Source organism: Quercus lobata, chromosome 1, assembly GCF_001633185.2.
Source record: "Quercus lobata isolate SW786 chromosome 1, ValleyOak3.0 Primary Assembly, whole genome shotgun sequence".
NCBI classification, from domain to species: Eukaryota; Viridiplantae; Streptophyta; class Magnoliopsida; order Fagales; family Fagaceae; genus Quercus; species Quercus lobata.
This window is the reverse complement of record NC_044904.1, coordinates 20669194-20690525: the sequence shown is the minus strand read 5'-3', so window position 1 is coordinate 20690525 and position 21332 is coordinate 20669194. Positions and strand designations below refer to the sequence as shown.

Genomic DNA, 21332 nt, shown 5'->3' with positions numbered 1-21332 from the left:
CAATAGTAAGCTATGTTGCTAAAGAATTTGCATAAGGTAATATTTAACAGGATGGGAATACATGCTCCCTAAATTAGTGGCATTTGAGATATTTTGTATATCTGATTTTACAAGATGAATTGATGGGATAATTTTTGTAAATTTTGGAACTTGATTTGGTTGCTTTTTGGTGTTATTTACTTTTGGAGCTAAAATTTAGTAATTTACATGAATTGTTGTTGCTTTGAGGAGCAAGAAAGTGTTTCAAAGGGTCAATGCCATAGGGTTTTGTGACTTTGTTTCATGTGATAACTTTGGTGTCTTCTTTGTTTATGCATAGTTTGTTTAATGGAATAAATTTTTTTTTTTTTTTTTTTTTTTTTTTTTTTTTTTGTTGGGAATGCAGATCCTAAAACGGAGATGGAAGACACAAACACAGACACAAACAAATCTGGTTCTTCCTTGCCAAGTGGTTCTCCCTTGAGAACCGGACGTTGTCCCTTGCCGACTATGCGGTCTCCTTCACCATTTTCACGATCACTCTCACCATTGTCACCTGGCAGTTCACCCTCAAGATCACCATTAAACAACGAGTAAGTGTTTGAATTTGTAGTTAATCATATTTAATTATGATTGCGTTGATAGAATTTGTGTAATTATGAATTTGTGCCTATTAATCAATAAGTATGTGTAATAATAAATTTGTGATAATTTGTTTTGATTCTAACTCCAAAACTTTTGAACCAATTAGGAATCCGAAATCCCCAACGGTGGACTTAGTGGGAGAAGACTTAGAGGTAGAGGAACAAGAAGGGACAGAGGGAGAGCAAGAGCCTACAAATGAGGACTTGGATACAAGTAGAAAAAGAAAGACTATCTCAGATATTTGGTCTCATTTTACAAGGAAGAAAGTTGAAGGAAAAGTTAAAGCCCAATGCCATCATTGTAACAAACTTTACTTGGGTGAGTTTAGCCAAGGTACAACTTATTTGCGTAATCATTTAGCAAGATGTTCACAGATGAAATTTAAAGATATAAGGGATATGAGACAACAAGTCTTGATCAAACAACAAAATAAGGTGGATGGAACTATGAGTTTGAATACTTATCAATTTGATCAAGTTAGAGTGAGGAATAAGCTTGCTCGTATGGTCATCCTACATGAATATCCTCTTTCAATGGTTGACCATATTGGGTTTAAAGAATTTGTGGCCGATCTTCAACTTATGTTTAAACTTGTCACAAGAAATACTTTGAAGAGTGACATTCTTAAGATCTATGATAATGAGAGGGAGAAAGCTTTGAGATGACGGACAAGAATGGAAGTAGGATGGCAATTACAACCGATATGTGGACTTCAAGTAACAAAAAGAGAGGGTTTATGGTCATTACCGCTCATTTCATTGATCATACTTAGACGTTGCAAAGTCGGGTTCTAAGGTAATTTTTTTTATCTATAAATTGAATGTTAAAGACTTTACATTTAGAATGTTTATTGAGTTATGTTATAAATATTCATATTATTTTTCTAGGTTTATTTATGTTCCTTCTCCACACACGAAAGAAGTCCTTGCTGAAGTCCTTGTTGATTGTTTTTTAGAGTAGAACATTGATAGAAAGTTGTCTACAATAACTGTTGATAATTGTAGTACTAATGATGCCATGATTAGACTTCTTTTGAATAAGCTTGATACTAGTTCTCTTATGTTGGATGGGTCTATGTTGCATACGAGGTGTGCTGCACATATTTTGAATTTGATTGTTCAAGATGTGTTGTCTCTTATTAGTGATGGTATTGAAAGGATTCGTGATAGTGTGATATATTGGACTGGATCACCAAAAAGAAGGAAAAAATTTGAAGAAAATGCATGTCAATTGCGTGTTCAATGCACCAAAGAGTTAGTCTTAGATTGTAAAACTCGTTGGAATTCAACTTACTTAATGCTTTCTATTGCATTGATTTATAAAGATGTTTTCTCACGTTTGGCTAAACGTGAATTATCTTATACTTGTTTACTATATGATTATGATTGGAGTTAGCCAAAGATATTTGTGGGAGGTTGGAGTTATTTCATAGTGCGACTGAGTTTTTCTCTGGTCGTAAGTACCCCACAACTAATATGTATTTTAATTTGGTGTGTGAGATGAAAATTACATTGAATGAATGGAGTGTGTTTTCAAATGAGATGATAAGTACGATGGCATAAAGCATGCTTGCTAAGTTTAATTCTTATTGGGCTAATGTTAGTGTTGTTATGGCTATTGCTGCTATCTTAGATCCAAGATATAAGATGAAGTTATTAGAATTTTATTATCCTAACATTTATGGTGATAATTCTAATTTGGAGATTGAAAAAATTAAGAATCTTTGTTATGATTTGCTTGATGAGTATGGAGATATAAATGAGTCATCTGTAGATAATGAAGGAAGTTCTCATATTCCTGCTAGTACTTCAAGCCCTATGGCACAAATGAAATTTAGGTTGAGTGGGACAATGTCATCTTTTGATGAGTTTGTGAATAATAGTTCAAGTAGTTCAAAGAAACATGGGAGTGCTAGAATGGAATTTGATCATTTCATTGATGAGGGAGTGTTGAAGAGGAGTGAAGATTTTGATATTTTGGGATGGTGGAAAAGTAATCGTTTAAAGTATCCTACTTTACAAAAGATTGCAAGAGATATTTTAGCCATTCTTGTCATAACTGTTGCTTTAGAATCGGCCTTTAGCACTAGTGGGAGAGTTTTAAGTCCACACCGTAGTAGGCTACATCTCAAGACTATAGAGGCAATGATGTGTGCTCAGAATTGGATATGGAGTGAAATCAACGGTTAGTAATTGTCTAATTTCTATTTATAAAATTAAAATTGTATTTTTATATTTGCTAGTTACAATTTGATATTTCATTCTTTAATTCATTGTTGTTGTAGGTTCTTCAACTATGTCCGGAGATTGTACACTTCAATCAATTCTTGATGATGGGGAGCTTAATGAAGAGGATGGAAGTTGTGTCACAATTATGGATGATTAGACATTTTGTATTAATTTAGTAGCATTTTTAATTTTTTAAACTTGTTGGATTAATTTGTTGGTTTGTAATTATTCTAAGCCTTTTTAGCATTTTGTAATTTTTTAGCCTTTTTAATTTGTTTGTTTGTAGAGGATAAGACATTTTGTAATTTCTTACACTTGTGGGATTTGTTTTGTAACTTTTTATTTTTTAATTTCTTGAACTTGTTGGACTTGTGATACTTAGTTCTTGGACTTATTGGATTTATTTTATTTTTATGTTTAGTTGGTGATTTTAGTTATGATTTATTGATTTATAGATGTATAATTAAAGTAACAGGTGATTTATTGATTTATGATTAACTTATAATTTGGATTGATTTGGCTGCATATGCCAAAAATCTTAATGGGCTTGAATGAGCCGCCTAATAATGCCTTGAATAGGCTTAAATTGGTTGCCCAATGAATGAGCTTGAATCTGGCAAAAAAAATCTCAATGGGCTTAAAAAAAGAAATCGATTGGGCCAGATTTGGGCCCAACCGGTTAAACGGGGCCCGACGGGGTGGGTCTGGGCCCCAGGAAAAAAACCCGATTAATAATCGGGCCGGGTTGCGGGTCTTAACCCGCAGGTCAGACCCGAGTTTGTAAAAACCCGACCCGTTGTCATCCCTAATTTTACTATGGGACCTATTCGTACGTAAGAAGGAGGGAATATACTCCCGGCCTACCCAATAACAACCCCTTCCACACCACATTGTCATGAAGTGGCAAAACAAATTGAGAGAGAGAGAGAGAGAGAGAGAGAGAGAACGTTTTTTCTTGATCTTTTTTAATGTTGAAATTCATTCAAATCCCCTACTTCAATTGTCAAATTAGTGCTCAAAAGTTTTTAATTTTTGTCAATATAATCCCTTTACCAAAATGAATCAATCTGGTCCTATTCTATCCAAATCCATTAAGAAATGAAACTGTTTAATTATTAAAATAAAAAATCAATATTCATCAAACAATAAAATCTATTGAGTGACATTATTTAAACACCGATATTCAACTTTCATACAAGTAGAAGAACTAACATTAAAATCCCATCCAAAGAACCAAATAGGCAAAGGATGGTATTTTTTATTTTAAAAAAATAAAAATAGTAAAGAATTAAGAAACCCTATTCTAGCCCAAATGGTTTAATTTTCTTTTCCACTGAAAAGATGACATTACTAAACAGTAAGCACATTTGGTTGGAGAGAAGAAGAGCAGACTTCTACAATCACATAATGCTTACAGGAGAACCCAGCAAAACCCATGTTATGTAGACCTATATTTTTTATGGGGGCGCTCTTCCACGATGGATAGAGGAAGACATACCATACATGCCTACAAAGACTTTCAATTAGAGTATATCATTAGGTAGCCACGATGACAAGGAGATTCAAAACGTTCAATTTTCATCCCTCACCATTATCGAAAACAAAACCACAACAAAAGCACATCAAAAAAAAGAAACCAGTAACTGGAGATGACAACTAACGACAAAAAAAATATATAGCCGAATGAAAATGGCTACTACCCAGAACCAGTAAGAAGTTTCTTAGATTTTGTTGAAGGCAACAATGTCACAGCTTTGGATATACTCATTGCAAGGTTCGACAGTAAGACGCTCCTCAATTAGGTCATCCACAGATACAAGGTCATCCACAATGGTAAGCATGATCTGGAGCTTCTTTATCCCATAACCGACTGCAACCAATTTTGCTGTAACAAAGAAAATGTATTAGTATTCACATCAGAAAATTGGAAATTAGAAGTGCCTTTATGGAGAAGCCATATATATTGATAAAGAATTAAACCGTACATGCTCCCCAAAAGAGACCAGGAATCTCAACACTCCGAACAGCCTCTTCCAGCTTCTTCATGTCAGTCTCATCATCCCAAGGCTTCACATCCAAAAGCACAGAAGACTTTCCACCTATAATGATTAAATGTTAAAATACTAAATGAAGAGGCATAAAACAACACTGCAGGTGATGTCATTAGTTTTGGCAGGAAATAAGGTAAGCAAAAGTTGAGTTAAGGTTATGTTAGGCGAGACCTACATGATTGATAACTTCAACACGAACATAATGCAATTTTATTGTAATTCATTATTGATGAGTACTTCATGTAAGTCAGATAATTTAACAAATAAAACTTACTCTCTTTCTTTTTGGCTGGCTTCTTAGCTGCCTCCCTTGCCTCTGCAGCTTTCTTGTCCTCCTCTGTCTCATCACCAAAGAGGTCAAGGTCATCATCATCTCCTGCAGCAGCTTCCTGAAAATTTCACATGGGAATAAGAAACATTCCGATTGAAGTTGCCAGATTTTTTTTATTTTTTATGTTAGATAATATGGACACAGTACTGCTTTCAACATAAACTGGAACAGCAAAACCACAGAATGAGCAATACATGAACAAATGCATAAAAAGAAAGAAAATTCCAGCTCCATTAACACAAATAAGTAAAGGCTATTGGGTAACAGTATTTAACCAAGACATAAACTTCTAAAACCCCTTTCAACTTTAATACAAATTTTCAGAATGAGAAACCAACAACAATTTTAGTGATACTTTTATGACCCAGTTGCAGAATTCACATTAATTCTCATTTTCTATTCTTGTGGAATTGGATCAAGTTTCTAAGGTAGGGTGAGGTTACAAAATCCTTACAGAAAAAGAAAAAAAAACTATAACAAAAGACCCAATTAAAAATTAAATGCTCTTACCAAAAATAAAAATGATTTTAACCTCCTGTTACATTGAAAATCATTATACACTGATCACTCTAAAGGAGCTAACGCCCACGAACGAACAAACAAAAATCTTTCTTTTGTTGATCCCTGACTAATCTGTTGACTGATCTGATCACACTAATTGCACTAACACACTAGAGTAAATGCAACATATTCCATTCCGGGATTTATAACCATAAGTCCTTTAACATCTTATTCTAGAGGCATAGCACATAAACACCACACCACACCACACAGAATTACCATCTGTAAAATACATAGAGACCCAAGTCTTGGAAATGTGTTACAAGTTACAACATACCTCCTTGGCAGGAGCAGCAACAACTGGGGCACCTTTGCCACCTACTCTCACTCCAACAGCTTTCCCAGGGAAGCTAACAATAACAACAATTGACAAGGTTATCAAAAAAAAAAAAAAAAACAACAATTGACAATTAACAAATATCAAAACTATATTAATTAATAAAAATAAAGGGAGAGAGAGAAGAGAGCAAACCTTGCAGCGAGTTGGGAAGAAACGGCGTCGTACCACTTGCAAACATTGGGGAAAGAGTTACCGGGGTTGACCAAAACGGCAGCGTATACCTTGATGTCGTCCTTGGTGAGATTGTCTCCGGAAACATAGGATTTTCCGGAAAGAAACTCATCGAGAGATTTGAGGCCTGATTCGGTGTGGAGATCTGAGAAAGTGATAGCCATTGGATTTGGATTCGATCTGATCTGAGTTGAGTGTGAAGTTGAGTTGAGTTCAGTTGGACGATGCGAATTACGAGGGAGGCGGAGTCTAACAAATGAGAAAAAGGCAGAGAAGCTAAAGAGAGGAGTGTACGGGGCGATATGAGTGAGTATTTATAGTGTCCATATTCATTCGCTAACCCTAGAACGGATATTCCCCTTTACCCAACCTAGACTATTCTCTTTCCAATGTGACTCGGGTGAGGAATTATTTTTGACCTCCTTCGTTACCTTTCATACTCAAAAAGATAAAATAATAAATAAATTATAGGGCCCATAATTTATTTCACATATTTTCACAATTATATAAGACTACATTAATAGGGAAAAAAAAGTGATGAGTTTATGTGAAACTGTCAAACTGTTAATCACAATTTAATATAATTTACTTTTCAGACTACAATTATCAATTTGACATGTATGATAATTGTGAAAGGGAGTGTGAAATAGGTTGTAATTTTGGAATAACTTGGTGTTATGTTAAAACATGAGTGTTGGGTGGAAATTATATTTTGATAAAAAAAATTAAATAAATAACATATTGCAAGTATTGTATGTTGAAATTTATTTGAAAATTGTGATACTTTTTTAGAATATGAGTTGAATTCATCATTTCAAGTTGACAAGGTCAACAGCACTTGCATAATTATAGATTATGTATAAATCCTAAAATTAAGAGAAGAAAAAAAAAAAAAACCAATGTACACTTTACATAATATAGTTAATAATCACTAAGTGTACATTGAAGTTTAAAATGATTGAACACTTTTCTTCCAAAGTGATAAATATTAGCCACATTGAAAGGATGAGTGTTTTTTTTTTTTTTTGGGATGGAAAGAATGAGTGTATTGAGTGGGCACAATTTACATGAATACTAAATGTAAACTTATCATTGTCCATATATACTTGTATATTTTACCACAACATATTCTCAGTGCGATTGTGTGCTTGTGGAGTGTGGAGGGTAAGGATCAGGATTCAAGTCTCAATGAGAGGGCTTCGCACGCATATATACACTTAGATTAGACTAGAGTAAAATTTCTATTTTGTATAAAAAAAAATACTTGAACATTTCAATTTGCTACACCTTAAATGGGCAGATGACTTAATACTCCCAATGATTAATGTTATTATCACATTGCTCCCTGAATTTTTAATTGTCACACTTTACATCGGACTGAACTAAAAATGTTACTTTTTTTTTTTTTTTTGGTGGTCTTAATTGGATAGAATTTCGCACTTGTGGTAGGCCAACCCAAGATAATGATTGGGTTTATGGTCTATTTCTTCTTCCTATTTTAATTCCTCCTCAACATCCCCATTTGGCCAACACCTCTCTCTCTCTCTCTCTCCACTTGGCCAAGCCTTCCTTTCGACTTTTCTCTCTCTAACCCCCTTCGTCTCTCCTTAGCCATGAGCATCATGTTGTGAAGGTTCGAGGTGTGGTGCACGTTAGGTAGTGTTTGGTGGTTTAAGTGGTGTTGAGTATTGATTTTTTTGGCCATTTGTGCGGTAGTGTTTGCCTTAGGTGGTGGGTGTCTATGTGGTGGTGATCTAAAGATTGACAAGGGTTTATGTAGATTTCAATGGCTTTAAAAGTGGTGATAGATGATGGATTTTAGGCCATTGTGAAGTGTGGTTGGATTTTGGGAGCTTCGTTCCATAGAGGGTTGGCAACGAATAGGGTGTCGTTGGTGGTGCTTAGGATTTGCATGGGAATCGGTCACATTGTCTGTCACACATGTGAAATTCATGGAATAGGTAACGATGAAAGTTTAGTCCAAGATAGATGGAGCTGTTGTGTAACATTTGATGATCATCCTAACCAACGGAAAATTATTCTTTTATTTAACCTTTATAACTATTAGCGTATAGCTCTGTACATATGCATGCGTACAATAAAAAATAATCACAATTATACCGTTTAAATTATACATTTTTTTGAAAAGAGGTTCGAATTATACATGTTATTAGCTTATTCTTTTTTTAAACCATACATTTTTAAAATATGTAATGGCTTATTATTATTATTATTATATATATATATATAATTTAGAATTTAATTGGTTTTAGACTTTTCAATTTGTGTACCCAGTAATTCACTTGCCACAAAAAATTCTGGGTTCGATCTCGAGTGGAGTTGCCAATTTAAATGTGGTGGGCTTTTTTGCACTGTTGGGCCTCAATCCCTTCTACTGCGATGTGGCCCATTAGTTTGAGGTAAGAGAGTTGGGATTGGCCTTACTCGGGATACACTTCAAGCCAGCTTGTGCACAAGTCGAGCTAACCCAACGTAGATGCATCCTGGCATGAGTGCTGTGGGCTGAACGTATGGTGTGGTCATAGCAAGAATAACTGTTACAAGTGTTATAGCAGGAATACAGTACAACAGGATAACTATGATACTAAGCGTTATAAATAAAACTAACACCGAGAAGATAGTTAACAGAGTTACAACAGAATAATACAGCAAATAGAAATAACACTATAGTAGAAAAAAGTAAATAACTCAATAACTGAACAGTGGGTGAATCACCCAATAAATATGACCAGTAAAAAGAAAAGCTTGTCTGCCAAATGATAGGCTGAACTTTTCAGCAAAAGCAGACCCAAAAAGGGAACCAATCTTCAACGCGAGTAACCTCAAGAAAGGCTCATCCGATAGAAGTTACACACTTTGGAGAAAGGGTCTAAATGGTTTGAACTTTGATTCTTGATCTTCAGAGAGCGGGTCTGTCAAGAGGGAAAGAAAAGTTGGTCTATTGATGCATGCCTCTATTCCTACTGTTTACTTTCTCTCTCTGGTTTTCTTTCCAATCTTTCTTTCTTTTCTCTTTGGTTTTTTCGTGTATTCCTTTATTTTTTATTCTTTCTTTTTCTACTTCCTCCGTCCCCCCTTTACTGTTCATGGCTACCCTTTTTTATATCATCTGCTATTGTGGGATTTACCTTTTTTGTCCCTCAACCGTTTTTGGCTCCTTATGGGTATCCCTCTAGGACTACTCACTAGCCTGCCGATTGCCCAGCTAGTACCTCTACTCAAAGTGTGTTGGTTGTACCACTCTCCTTTCCTAGACAAAATTACTTGTCTTATTTCTTACCTCTCTATGTTCTTATTTTACCCATGTGGAAAAGGATTAAGCTGCCTCATCACCTGCCTCTATGGCATGCATCAAGTGGTCCTAACCCATATTTACATCTTTTGGATGAAATGCCATCCTAGCAGGACAATTCCCCCAAAGAAGCTTGAGTGGGAAACCTAGAATAGACCCCCCTTTTTCCCCACCGACAAACCACACCCTCTAAATACCTTGACTCATGGCCCACCTCCCATGTATTGGCTAGGTACAAGTAGGTGGTATCCTGGCCCTTTGTACATGCTCCATTCTGTTTGAATTTGTTCCTTTTTGGCCTTCACACCATTTTTGTTGCCCTTGTGTTGTTTGATTCTGTTGTACGTACTAGTTGATGTTTATCTTTTGTGGCGTGAAGGATGCGTGGGCTTTTGAGCTCATATTTTCTTCCTTTCATCCCTTCCTGGACTGGGTATCACTCGGGCGAAAGCCTTCATCTTCCTGCTAAGCCCATGCTTTCTTCTTTATGGTCGTGGGCTTCTTTGGTCATTAATCCTGCCACATCACTTTATTGTGTCTGCTACAACTTTGTCTTTCTTTTTACTTCTTATTACGCCGTGGGCTAGTGGGCTAACGTTCCTACCATATCAACCTATTTCTTCATCAATCCTTTGCTTAGGGCTTTCTCAGCCCACTTTCCACGTCTTTACCTCTTTTGGGCTTGTTGGCCAACATTCTTACCATGTTAGCCCATTTTACCACTTCATTCCTTGGGCTTTCTTGGCCTATTTACTTGTTCTTTACCTCTTTTTACTCCTATGGGCTTGTTGCTAAATTCTTTGGGCTTTCTCGACCTTTTTACTACATCTTTACCTCTTTTTAACCTTTTGGGCTTATTGGCCTTTAAGCCAGCCCATTAAGTTTACTAATTCATTCCCTAGGCTTCTCTGACCCATTTGCTTCTTCTTTACCTCTTATTATTCCCATGGGCTTATTGCTTCATTTCTTAGGCCTCCTCAGCCCATTTACTCATTCTTTACCTCTTTTATTTTCATGGGTTTGCTGGCCATCAATTCTGCTGCTTCAGCCTGGTGGGCTTGTTTCCTTATTTCTTTACCGTTTTGCCCCTCATTTCCTTCTCATCTTTTTTATTGTTGGGCTTCTTCTGCTATTGTGCCCTTTGTCAAAAATGGGCATTAACAACAGAAAATTGAACTCTAATTGAAATCCAATTTAGAATCTAATTGAATTTGGACTCTTCGATTTTTATACTCAATAATTCACTTGGCACAAAATTAAAAATTAAATGGGACATATGACACAAAATTGAGAATCCAATTAAAATCTAATTGGATTTTTTCTGAGTTTTAGCTATATATATATATATTACAAATATGATGTAAGGATATAAGATCTTCAATTTGGGCCATAATTTGCCATTAATCTTGGTCAATTCATAGCAATGACCTAAGTAAACGCTAGCATTTGCGTGACATTCATTTAGTGGTTTGTTACAAGAAAAAAAAAAAAGTAACTACTCCTAATTATCTTAAATTTTCAAGGTTTCTAATAAGAAGCATCACGGATCTGTTATTTCTTATAAACTTTTGTTTCAATTACATCTTTACCTCTTTCTCAAAAAAAAAAAAATTACATCTTTACCTTAAGTATGCTACACAACTTATTTATCTATCATTTCTAAAATCATGCAATACAATTAGTCACAATCATGCAATAAAATTAGTGTTACTGGTTTATTGTGCATATTTATTCTTGTTCCGCACTTTGTTAAGTTAGTATAAAAGTAATCTAGACGTAATTTTAAAATTGGGGTCTGAACAAGCCATGAGTTCTCCATAAAGGTGTTGAGGGACTTTGGTAGTAAGATTTTTCTAAAAATATGCTGCAAAATTTGCTAATTTAGTGTCTAAAGTAGCAACTGCCAACCGGGTATTGGATATTCAAGTAAGTTTTGGACAATTCAGCATTCACAAAGAGATTAATTCCTTATGGTATTGTGTATTGTCTAACTCTAATTATTCATGTAGGATCTATTGATGAAATCAACTATGGATTTGTTGTTCCAAGTTGCATTTGGAATTGAATTAGATAGCATGTGTGGATCAAATGAAGAAGGCCAGAATTTTTGCGATGCCTTTAATGATTCAAGTGCTATGACCTTTTGGCGCTATGTTGATAGCTTTTGGAGGATCAAGAAGTTTCTAAATATCGGATCAGAAGCAACCTTAAAATGAAGCACCAAACTTGTTAACAATTTCGTGTTTAAGCTAATCCACAGCAAGATCTAGCAAATGAAGAATTCAGTGGACGAATCTTCCGTGGGTAGACTTTAGCTAAAAGTTCTTGTTTCATATTAGTTGATACATCCATGAGATAAATTTGTTTTAGCCCTTACTATTTACTTAGCCATGAGATAAATTTGTTATCATGCACAATGCAGATGAAGAGAGAAGACATTTTATCAAGGTTTCTGCAAGTGAAAAACACTGATCCAACATACTTGAGATATAATTCTTAACTTCATCATAGTTGGAAAAGACACAACAGCAACCACAATTTCTTGGTTTATTTACGTGGTCTGCAAGCATCTTGCTGTGCAGTTGAAAATTGCAAAAGTAGTGAAGGAAGCTACTAACATGAAAGAGATCACAAACTATGCAGAGTTTGCAGCCAGTATTAGTGAATAAGCTCCAGAAAAGATGCAATATCACCATGCATAAATCACTGAAACTCTCAGACTCTGTCCTGTAGTTCCTGTGGTAAGGAAATTTGACTATGTCTACTGTCAACATTTCATAGTTGCATATGAAATACTGCATGTCTTTTCTTCAATATTTCCTCTTAGAGATGAATATGTGCCATGTGCATGATTCCAGAGTAATGGTTCACCAAAATTTTTACTACAAAGTAACACTACATATTCATGATTATTAACTAATAAGGACATGTACATTGCCACCATTAGTTTCCTAAATGTCTGACAGCTACTTCCTAGTAGCTTCCCACTAGTTTGACATGATTCCCCCAAATGTAATTCTAAATCTTACAGAATGCAAAGATATGCTTTTCTGATGATACTCTACTAGATGGATACAATGTGAACAAAGTAAATATGGTGGCTTACCAACCTTATGCAATGGGTAGGATGAAATTCATACGGGGTGATATATAACACTGAGGAATTCAAACTAGAGAGTTGGCTCAATGAAGAAGGAATATTCCAGCCAGAGAGCCCTTTCAAGTTCACAGCCTTCCAGGTTAGTGGAAATTGTGTTGGGACATATTGCATTTCTACTTTTTCTGTTTTCATGCTTTAGGCTCATCTTCATCATAGACATGTTTTAGTTTTGTGGCTAACATTTAATTGTCTTTAAAGTAACATAAAAATGTCACCGTCCAAATTTACTGCAAAAATTACATATAGACAATTTTCCTTTGATGCAAAGTCACCTCTAGGGTAGAAAGTTAAAGACTGTTGTCTGCTTGTTGGAGAAACCAAAATTAAATTTCTATTGGCTTACAGGCAGGGCCACAAATTTGTCTAGGAAAGGAGTTTGCCTACAGGCAGATGAAGATCTCCTCAGCTGCCTTGGTAGGCTGTTTCGAGTTCAAAATGGCTAACGAAAACAAAATTGTCAATTACAGGACAATGATTAATCTTCACATAGATGGAGGTCCCCAAATTCATGCCTTCCACAGGCGTTGAAAGTAGCATGGTATATTATAAGCGTGGAAATAAAAACCATCCAATGTACAGATAGTTGAGTTCAAGTTACACCATCCAATAACTTGTTATAAAATTCATATTTTGAAAATCCTATCATTGAATTACATGTTCTAAATTTTCATGTTAATTGGATGTTATTTACTATTTAATCCATAACTAATCTTTTATGCATTATTTTGAACTACAAAAACTTGAATTTAAACAATTGATTGATGATATAACTATTGATCTTTGATCATCTGTAAATTTTGTTAGCATTGAGAATATACGAAGATAATGTAATTTGAAGCTGGATTACATTATCTTCGTATATTCTCAATGCTAACAAAATTTACAGATGATCAAAGATCAATAGCTATATCATCAATCAATTGTTTAAATTCAAGTTTTTGTAATTTAAAATAATACATAAAAGATGATGTAAGGTTGAAATTTATCAACCATCTTGTTGGCTTTATTCCGTGCCAAATTTGCTTGTATTTTAGCAATTAGTAACCTTGTATTTAGGTGGGAATCATATAAGGGTAGTGTGTGAGAGAGTGTGAAGAAAATGCTCAAGATTGTGCAAAGAAACAGAGACTCGCGATTGGATCTTGCGGGTGGCTCACGGCTTGTAAGTCGCCAGAAGTTGTACACGTGCCAAGCATGCCAGAAGCTGAAGAGTCACGCCAGCTGTTGCACTACAGGACAAAAGTCTTAGGTTGACCAGGCCATTACTTCGCAGCTTGAACTCGCGACTCAACCCAGTCGCGAGGTCAAGTCGCTAGAACACCCTGTTTGGGAAAAACTAACTTTTCACATTCCTTTTCACCCTACTATATATATACCCTTATACTCACGATATTTAGAGAGCTTCTAGAGAGAATTTTGAGAGAAAAACAAGATTGATTCATCCACAATCTTCACATAGAGACTCTTCAAATTCCTCTACTCTCTTCCTCTCCATTGTCAAATCTTTGAGAGGTGCATCACCAAAACCTTTTCTCACCATACCCATATCTGTGAGAAGGCCATTTGGTGTTTGGGAAGCAGTTAAGAAGGAACTAATTTCATATTGGTTGATGCTATGGTCAAGTAGTGAAATCCAGCAAGTTAAAGAAGAAATAGGTTCGGCGTAACCTCGTTGGAGTAGGAGCTTGGAGGGCTTAAGTACATTGGGTAGATTAGGCTTGGAGGGTCTTCTGCTGTTCATATATCCCAACTACATTCTTTAGTGGATTGTTTACCGCTTGGAGGTCTTCGGTTTCCTCTTCGATAACACATCGAGTGTTGTCCTTGTGTATGCATCTCTCTTCCCTTAATCTTTTTCATTGAATTTATGCTGTGGATGTGATTTTATTTGGTTTAGATTGTTTATCAATTCTGTATTAAGTTTATGTTCATTTTCCACACATTAATTGTTTGATATTAAGCTTGAATTGGTAATTTGGAAATTGGGGGTCTAAACGTTCAAGGTGTTTTATACACTTATTGAACTTTCAATTGGTATCAGAGCGGGTACACTTTTATTGGTTTCATTACCATAGTGATCCTTGACCTCATTTTGAGATGGACTGGTCTCAATCTTTAAATGCTCCACCATATTTTGATGGTAGCAACTATGCCTTTTGGAGGGTAAGGATGAGAGCATTTTTTTGTTCTATAGATGAGGCTGTTTGGGATGTTGTTGAAATAGGTTGGACAAAGCCAGAAGCAGCCAAATCCACTTGGGATAAGGCAGCCCTCGTGGCGTTAAATGCTAATAGTAAAGCACTTAACGCAACTTTTTGTGGTGTGTCCCCAGATGAATTCCATCGGATTTCTCATATCATCGTTGCCCAAGAAGCATGGCAGATTTTGGAAACCACTTATGAGGGTACAAAGAAAGTTAAGGACACAAAGCTACAAATGCTGACTACCCGGTTTGAGGAGCTCAGGATGAGCGAGGATGAGTCCTTTGACTCTTTCTATAGTAAGCTAAATGAAGTAGTCATCGGTAAGTTTAACTTGGGAGAGAAAACGGAGGACTCAAAAGTTGTAAGAAAAATTCTTCGTTCATTGTCGGAGAGCTTCTGTGCAAAGGTGACTACAATTGAGGAGAGCAAAGACCTTGATGAAATCAAAGTCCAAGAGCTGATCGGTTCTCTCCAAACGTATGAACTTTCATTACCAAATCAAAGAAAGAGCAAGTCACTGGCTCTTAAGACAATAAATGAAAGGGTAGAAGGTCATGGTTCATCGGATGAGGATGCAGTAGAAAAGGATGTTGCCTACCTTGCAAAGAATTTCCACAAATTTCTAAAGTTCAAAAACAGTGAGAAATTTGGTGATAAAGGGAAATTTATGAGTTCCGGAAAGGAGAAGAAATACTTCAAAAAGAGAGAAGGGAAGGAGTCCCAATCTACACAAGGAGTCACTTGTTTTGAGTGTAATGGACATGGCCATTTCAAAAAGGAATGTCCTAATTATCTGAGATCGAAGGGCAAGGTGTATGCCACCACTCTCAGTGACTCAGATTCCTCCACCTCTGATTCGGAGGATAGCTGTGATGAAGAAGGGAATTTCTCAGCATTCATGACTGTTGCTCATGTTGAGTCTTCGGAGGACTTAAATTTGCTTGTCGAAGAACTTTGGAAGCATAGTGATGAGGAATTCATGGGAATTGTAGAAGAATCAGATGCTAAAGAAGATGAAGATACAACTGGTCTTAAAGAGAACTACAATTCTCTACTTGAGAAGTCAGGAGAATATGCAAAGGTGGCCAAAGCAGCTGTGAAAAAGATGAAGAAAGCTGAAGAGGACTATAAAAGTCTTCTAGTGAGATATAAGGAGGCCAAGTGTGAGATAGAGACTCTAAATGACAAGCTAACCGAGGCTTACACCAAGGTAAAATTCCTTGAACTTAAGGTGATTCAAGCAAATGCCAAGGTGGAGTGAGTCTCTACAAAGAAGCTTGATGATGTCATTTCTTCTTAAAAGACCTTCTCTGACAAAACCGGATTAGGATACACCGGAGAAAGTAGTTCAGCTGTGAACATCTTCAAAGAAGTGAAGTTTGTGAAGGCCAAAAAGCTGGTTGTAGTTGCCCCTACTGTTGAAAAGGCAAATATTGAGAAGAAGAAGAATGTAACTGACTAGTGGGTGTTGAACAAGCCTCGTAATCAATTTGTGGTCAGGTTTGAAGGCAGATCAAAATCTCTTCCACGATCACAAAGAGGTCCTAGAACGAATCATGTGTGCCATTATTGCGGACTTCAAGGGCACACCCAAACCAATTGTCATAAGCTGAGAGCATTGAGGAATGCTAGTGATCAAAGGCCAAGAAATGACAAGAGGACTTGGGTTGTTGAGTCATCAAGAGATCGAAATGTTGATCCTGGAATGATGGACGTGATGAAGATGATTGGTGCATTCACCAACTGCTTGGAAAGCTTTACTAGAAGGTTTGAAAGTCCTAACTCTCGTACCCAATCCTATAAGGATATCACCCCAAACACACGTGACATGTGGGTGATGAAGGGTACTCATACATAAGCATTACCACATGTCCATGCATTAATACTTCCTATGTTGTGTGGCTATTGGTTTGTTTATTGATTATGAGATTTGAAATTTTTTTGTTTGTTTCATTTTTTTTGTTTTTACATTGTTGCTTCTAATAAATCTTTTCCTTCTTGTGTGTCAAAAATCCAAAAACCACATAAAAAGTAGAAAATCCAAAAAGATTGATCGACATTGTTGAGTTTTGTCTCAAAATATGTTTTACCTTGTACCTTGTACCTTTGTGCAAATGGCTTTGTGTATCTTCGAGCATAGCTTGTTCTCTATGCACTTATATCATTGTGGGAGAAATTTTGAAATCTTTGTGACTGTTGTAAATAGGTCTTCAACCTTGACATAAATTATTAGTGACTGGTTTTGTTGATCTTGAGACATGCATAGACTTGTGTCTATATATCTTCCCACTCTTTATTTTATTGTTTTTGCTAAAAGAGTTCACTAAATGTAAATCTCCAAATGAAAAGAGATATTAAGTTGCAAAAACCTGTCGCACATACTAGTATTTGACTAGGAAAAAGGAAAAGCGACCAAAAAAAATTAAAATTGTATGATGCCCAAAAAGCCAAAGACTAACTCATCAATATGAAATATCAAAAATTTCAGGCATTGATCTCAAAATGAGATGTGTTGATTCAAATAGATCAAATGATATGTCAAACATGGAGCCAAATGAAAAGTTTCAAAGATATTGTACTCAAGCCTTTGTGGGAGGTCATATATGCATATTTCTATAATTGAGATGCATTACATTATCTAGTGCTAGTTGTGTATGCTTTGATTGAATTGATTATTGAAGCTTCACATTAGACTGAGGACTATCTCATTTTTGATATTCACACACAACACACATGTCTATATTCAATGAATGCCATATTCATTTGTGTGATTGTACTTGACTAAATGTGTTTTCACATGCTCAATCTTTGTTGATCAATCACAAATTTTTTTTTGAGTGTTTTAGTTGTTTTTGGAAAGTACTTTGTTTTTGCAAAAATTGTCAAAAATTTGTATTGCCCTTTTTTGGCGACTCAGTCGTGGGTCGAACTAGTCGCATGCCCCAGTCGCTAGTCCAGCACAGAGATTTTTCGCGACTCACTGGCGACTCATTGGCGGGTAAATGCTTCAGTCGTGAAAAAGACTTAGAATATTTTCCAAAAGTTTAGAATTTCATGCTTTTCGTGGCTTAGGTTGGCGACTTTTTCACGGGTGGAAGGTCCAGTCGCGAGGGGTACACAGAGATTTTCGCGGCTCAGTTCGCGACTCTCTTGCGAGTGGAACTTCCAGTTGCGAAAAACGCTTAGAAATTTTTTTCAAGATTTCTCTTTCAAGTGTTCTGGCGGTTGGTCCTGGTGACTTGCACGCGACTTGTTTCAGTCGCGAAAATCGCATGTTTTGCACAAAATGGGTCAGTTTTTAAACCTTTTCAGTTTTCCCTCGAACATTTCTGACAGTTCATCTTCTTCCTTTTCTGAAAAACTCTCAAACTCACCGTGTCACTCTCAAATGAACTTCCATTTTGCTTCATTTCTCATTCAAATCTTCAAGAAAAAGGTATGGGTTTTCTCTCTCTCTCTCTCTCTCTCTACATATTTCATGTTTTGTGCTTTGTTTTCTTGGATTTGTGATTCGTTACTGAGTTTTGTAATTTCTGTGGTTTCAACTATGGGATGAGTTCATGTTTGTTGAGTTTGGGCTTGGTTGATCTTGTTTAGGCTAGGTTGCTAAATATGGTTACTTTCATGTTTCTTTTCACTATTAGAGTTTATTATTTGATCTATGATGTATGGTAAATCTCATACCCATGTTTATTGGTCACATTGTCATATGATATTGTTTTTGTGATATACTCTGTTTGTGAGTATTTTTGTTTCAATTTGGTTGAGTTCTATTTGTTAAGTTATAATGTCTTGTCTGCTTGTTGCTATAGTTTCTTGTTCTCATGAACGCTGCTATTGCCTTGAGGATACTATTTGCTCTGTGTTGGTTTGATCATATCATAATCATTTAGATATGTCTCATAGACATATTTTTTGGCTAAATGTGGTATTCATTGTTTCAATACAACTGAGTAGTGGTGTTGCTTTTTGTGTTTGGAATTGTGACCTAGAGTGTTTGTGTTTGAGTTGTTGTGTAAATAGACTGTTCTATTCCTCTCTGCTTTGAGCTTTCTCATTCTACACCTGCCTCTGAACTGTGTCTTGATTGAGTGTTTTGGTGCTATATTTTTAACAATAACGTGTTACTAATGTTCTGATTGTCCCTCTATTGTGCTCTGTATTGTGGCCTTTTCTGCTTGTTCACAAATGACACCTTCTCCTACAAAGAAGAAGACTCCTGCTAGGAAAGTTGACAAAAGGTTGAAAATGGACCATAACCTATTTAGGTCGGTTCAACACTTTGATAGATATAGGGATTCTTTCTTGGGGGGAACCATCATTCAAGAAAGATTTGTTGACTTAGGGGATTTGAAGGACACCTTCATTCCAAGTTGCTTTAAGGGCAGAGGATGGGATAAATTATTGAGTGACCTACCTGCTATCTGTGAGCCTTTAATTAGAGAATTCTATGCTAATGCTGTGATAAGGGAGGATGAGTTGAGTTGTTGGGTTAGAAGAAAGGAATTCGCCATAGATGCCCATGATATTGATGAGGTGCTAGGGCTTGAAGGATTAGAGGACTCTGACTTCACCAACTACAAGGACAGGATACTCTCTATAGAAACTGTCCAAACTCGCATTGGTGGACAAAGAGAAGGGAGATGCCTCAACACTACCGCATTTCCAGCTGACATGAGGTGCCTAACCACCATCATGATGTTCAATCTGTATCCTGTGAGGAAGCTAACTACAATCAACAATGCCAGAGCTATCTTCCTCATGGAACTTAAGGAGAAAACCTTCATTGACATCAGCTCTCACATCTTTGACACTATTGTGGATGAGACTAAAACCACCTCTAGGCCCAATCTGATCTTTCCTAGCCTTCTTATGAGGCTTTTCAGAGCAAAAGGTGTTGAAATCCCTCAAGATATCAGCCCCATGTCTACACCTTCAGCCATCAACAAGCCAACCATCATCATGATTCAAGTTCGTCTTCCAGGTGATGAAGAGGTAGGTGATCAAGATGAAGGTGACCAAATGGAGACTGAGACAGTGACTATAGGAGAAGCTTCAACACCTAGAAGCCGAGGCAAGAGGAGTAGAGCTTCAACCTCATTAGAGGTACCTCCTGATGCATTCCAGATCATTCTGGAGAGGATTGTTGGACTCAGAGAGATCCAGAATGAGCATACTGACAGGATGGCAGCACTTCAGGATCAACTCAACATACTTTCAGCAAAGTTTGACAGCTTTAGCACCTAGTAGTGACTCTTTGGCCATTCTGGTTAAAAAGGGGGAGAACTTTTGAGGGACAACTCTTGAGGGGGAGTGTCATTTTAAGGGGGAGCTTGTCAGAAACTGTTTTTTTCTTTTCTTTCAGTTTATGCTTTGGTTTTACTTTATGTCTATTATAGTTTATGGGTTTGATATGTCAAAACACTTAGGTTATTGTTTTGGGTTTTAAACTCACAGATCTGTTTTAAAACACTCATGTTACATTGGTTTGTTAATATTTAAAGTTGTTATTCAGTATGTTTATGGTTTGTGCCCATGTTGCTTTTGTAAGCTTTTAGGGTTTCTTTCCATGTGCTTGTAGGCTTTTATGGTTTGTACCTTGCTATGCAGCCTTTATGTTCTGTTACCTAATAAGCAATGGTTTTTTGAATTAGAAGCCATGAGATATCTCTCACACCACTAGGAATGAATTCCTATCATTTTGGTTCCGTGCTATGCTTTGTTATAACATCACACTTTCAATTTTTGATGCAGATGGAATGACAAGTTAACAACTAGTTTAGGATGGGCCTCTTGCTTTTCAAGATAAGGAGTGTCTCGATACCAAGCACTAGGGACACAATGGGCTTCCACTATCACACCATCGCATCAAAGGTGTGCTTTTAGACTTGAGTAGGTCTATTGTATTATTATTTATAATATAATAGTTATAAATATGGTAATGATAATATAATTAAGTTCGTAACCAAATAAGTCTTTTAATTTTGGCTTTTTTTCTTGGTCAAATTCTTCACCTTAGACGTTCTTTAATATTAAAGGTGTGGCGGTTCTATTCCTTATCATTTTTTAAAATGTATTTATTATTAAGTCTGATAATTATTAAATGTTTTCAAACATGTCATTGTTATAGGCTTTGATAAAGGGGCACGTGTCACCATTTGTGTATCCAACAATTTTATATATAAGGACTTGGCCACATACTGGTGTATATATTATTAAGAGCTAGTCAACATTGTTTTGTTTTGATGAGACTACCTTATTTTACAGAAAATAAAAGAAACTATGGGCTTATATCCGCATAAGATTGCAACTACTTGAATGAAGCATATTGATTCCAAAACCTCTAAGC

General features: G+C 36.1%; 1 protein-coding gene, 1 long non-coding RNA gene and 1 pseudogene across 2 annotated transcripts; 2 read left to right on the top strand and 1 right to left on the bottom strand.

Annotated features, from left to right (window-relative positions):
• Positions 1 to 511: 511 nt before the first annotated feature.
• Positions 512 to 824, top strand: LOC115958082. The gene is made up of 2 exons (XR_004084452.1): positions 512 to 572; positions 731 to 824. It is a non-coding gene; the product is annotated as an uncharacterized LOC115958082 (long non-coding RNA).
• A 3341-nt stretch (positions 825 to 4165) lies between these two features.
• LOC115982779 (elongation factor 1-beta 2-like) lies at positions 4166 to 6608 on the bottom strand. Its single transcript, XM_031105495.1, has 5 exons — positions 6268 to 6608; positions 6073 to 6145; positions 5178 to 5292; positions 4838 to 4951; positions 4166 to 4737 (listed from the first exon to the last, which is right to left on the bottom strand). Exons 1-5 carry the CDS (start codon positions 6468 to 6470, stop codon positions 4574 to 4576), a joined length of 669 nt encoding a protein of 222 aa, XP_030961355.1. The 5' UTR covers positions 6471 to 6608; the 3' UTR covers positions 4166 to 4573.
• A 2098-nt stretch (positions 6609 to 8706) lies between these two features.
• On the top strand, positions 8707 to 13307 carry LOC115950673 (annotated as a pseudogene).
• Positions 13308 to 21332: the final 8025 nt, after the last annotated feature.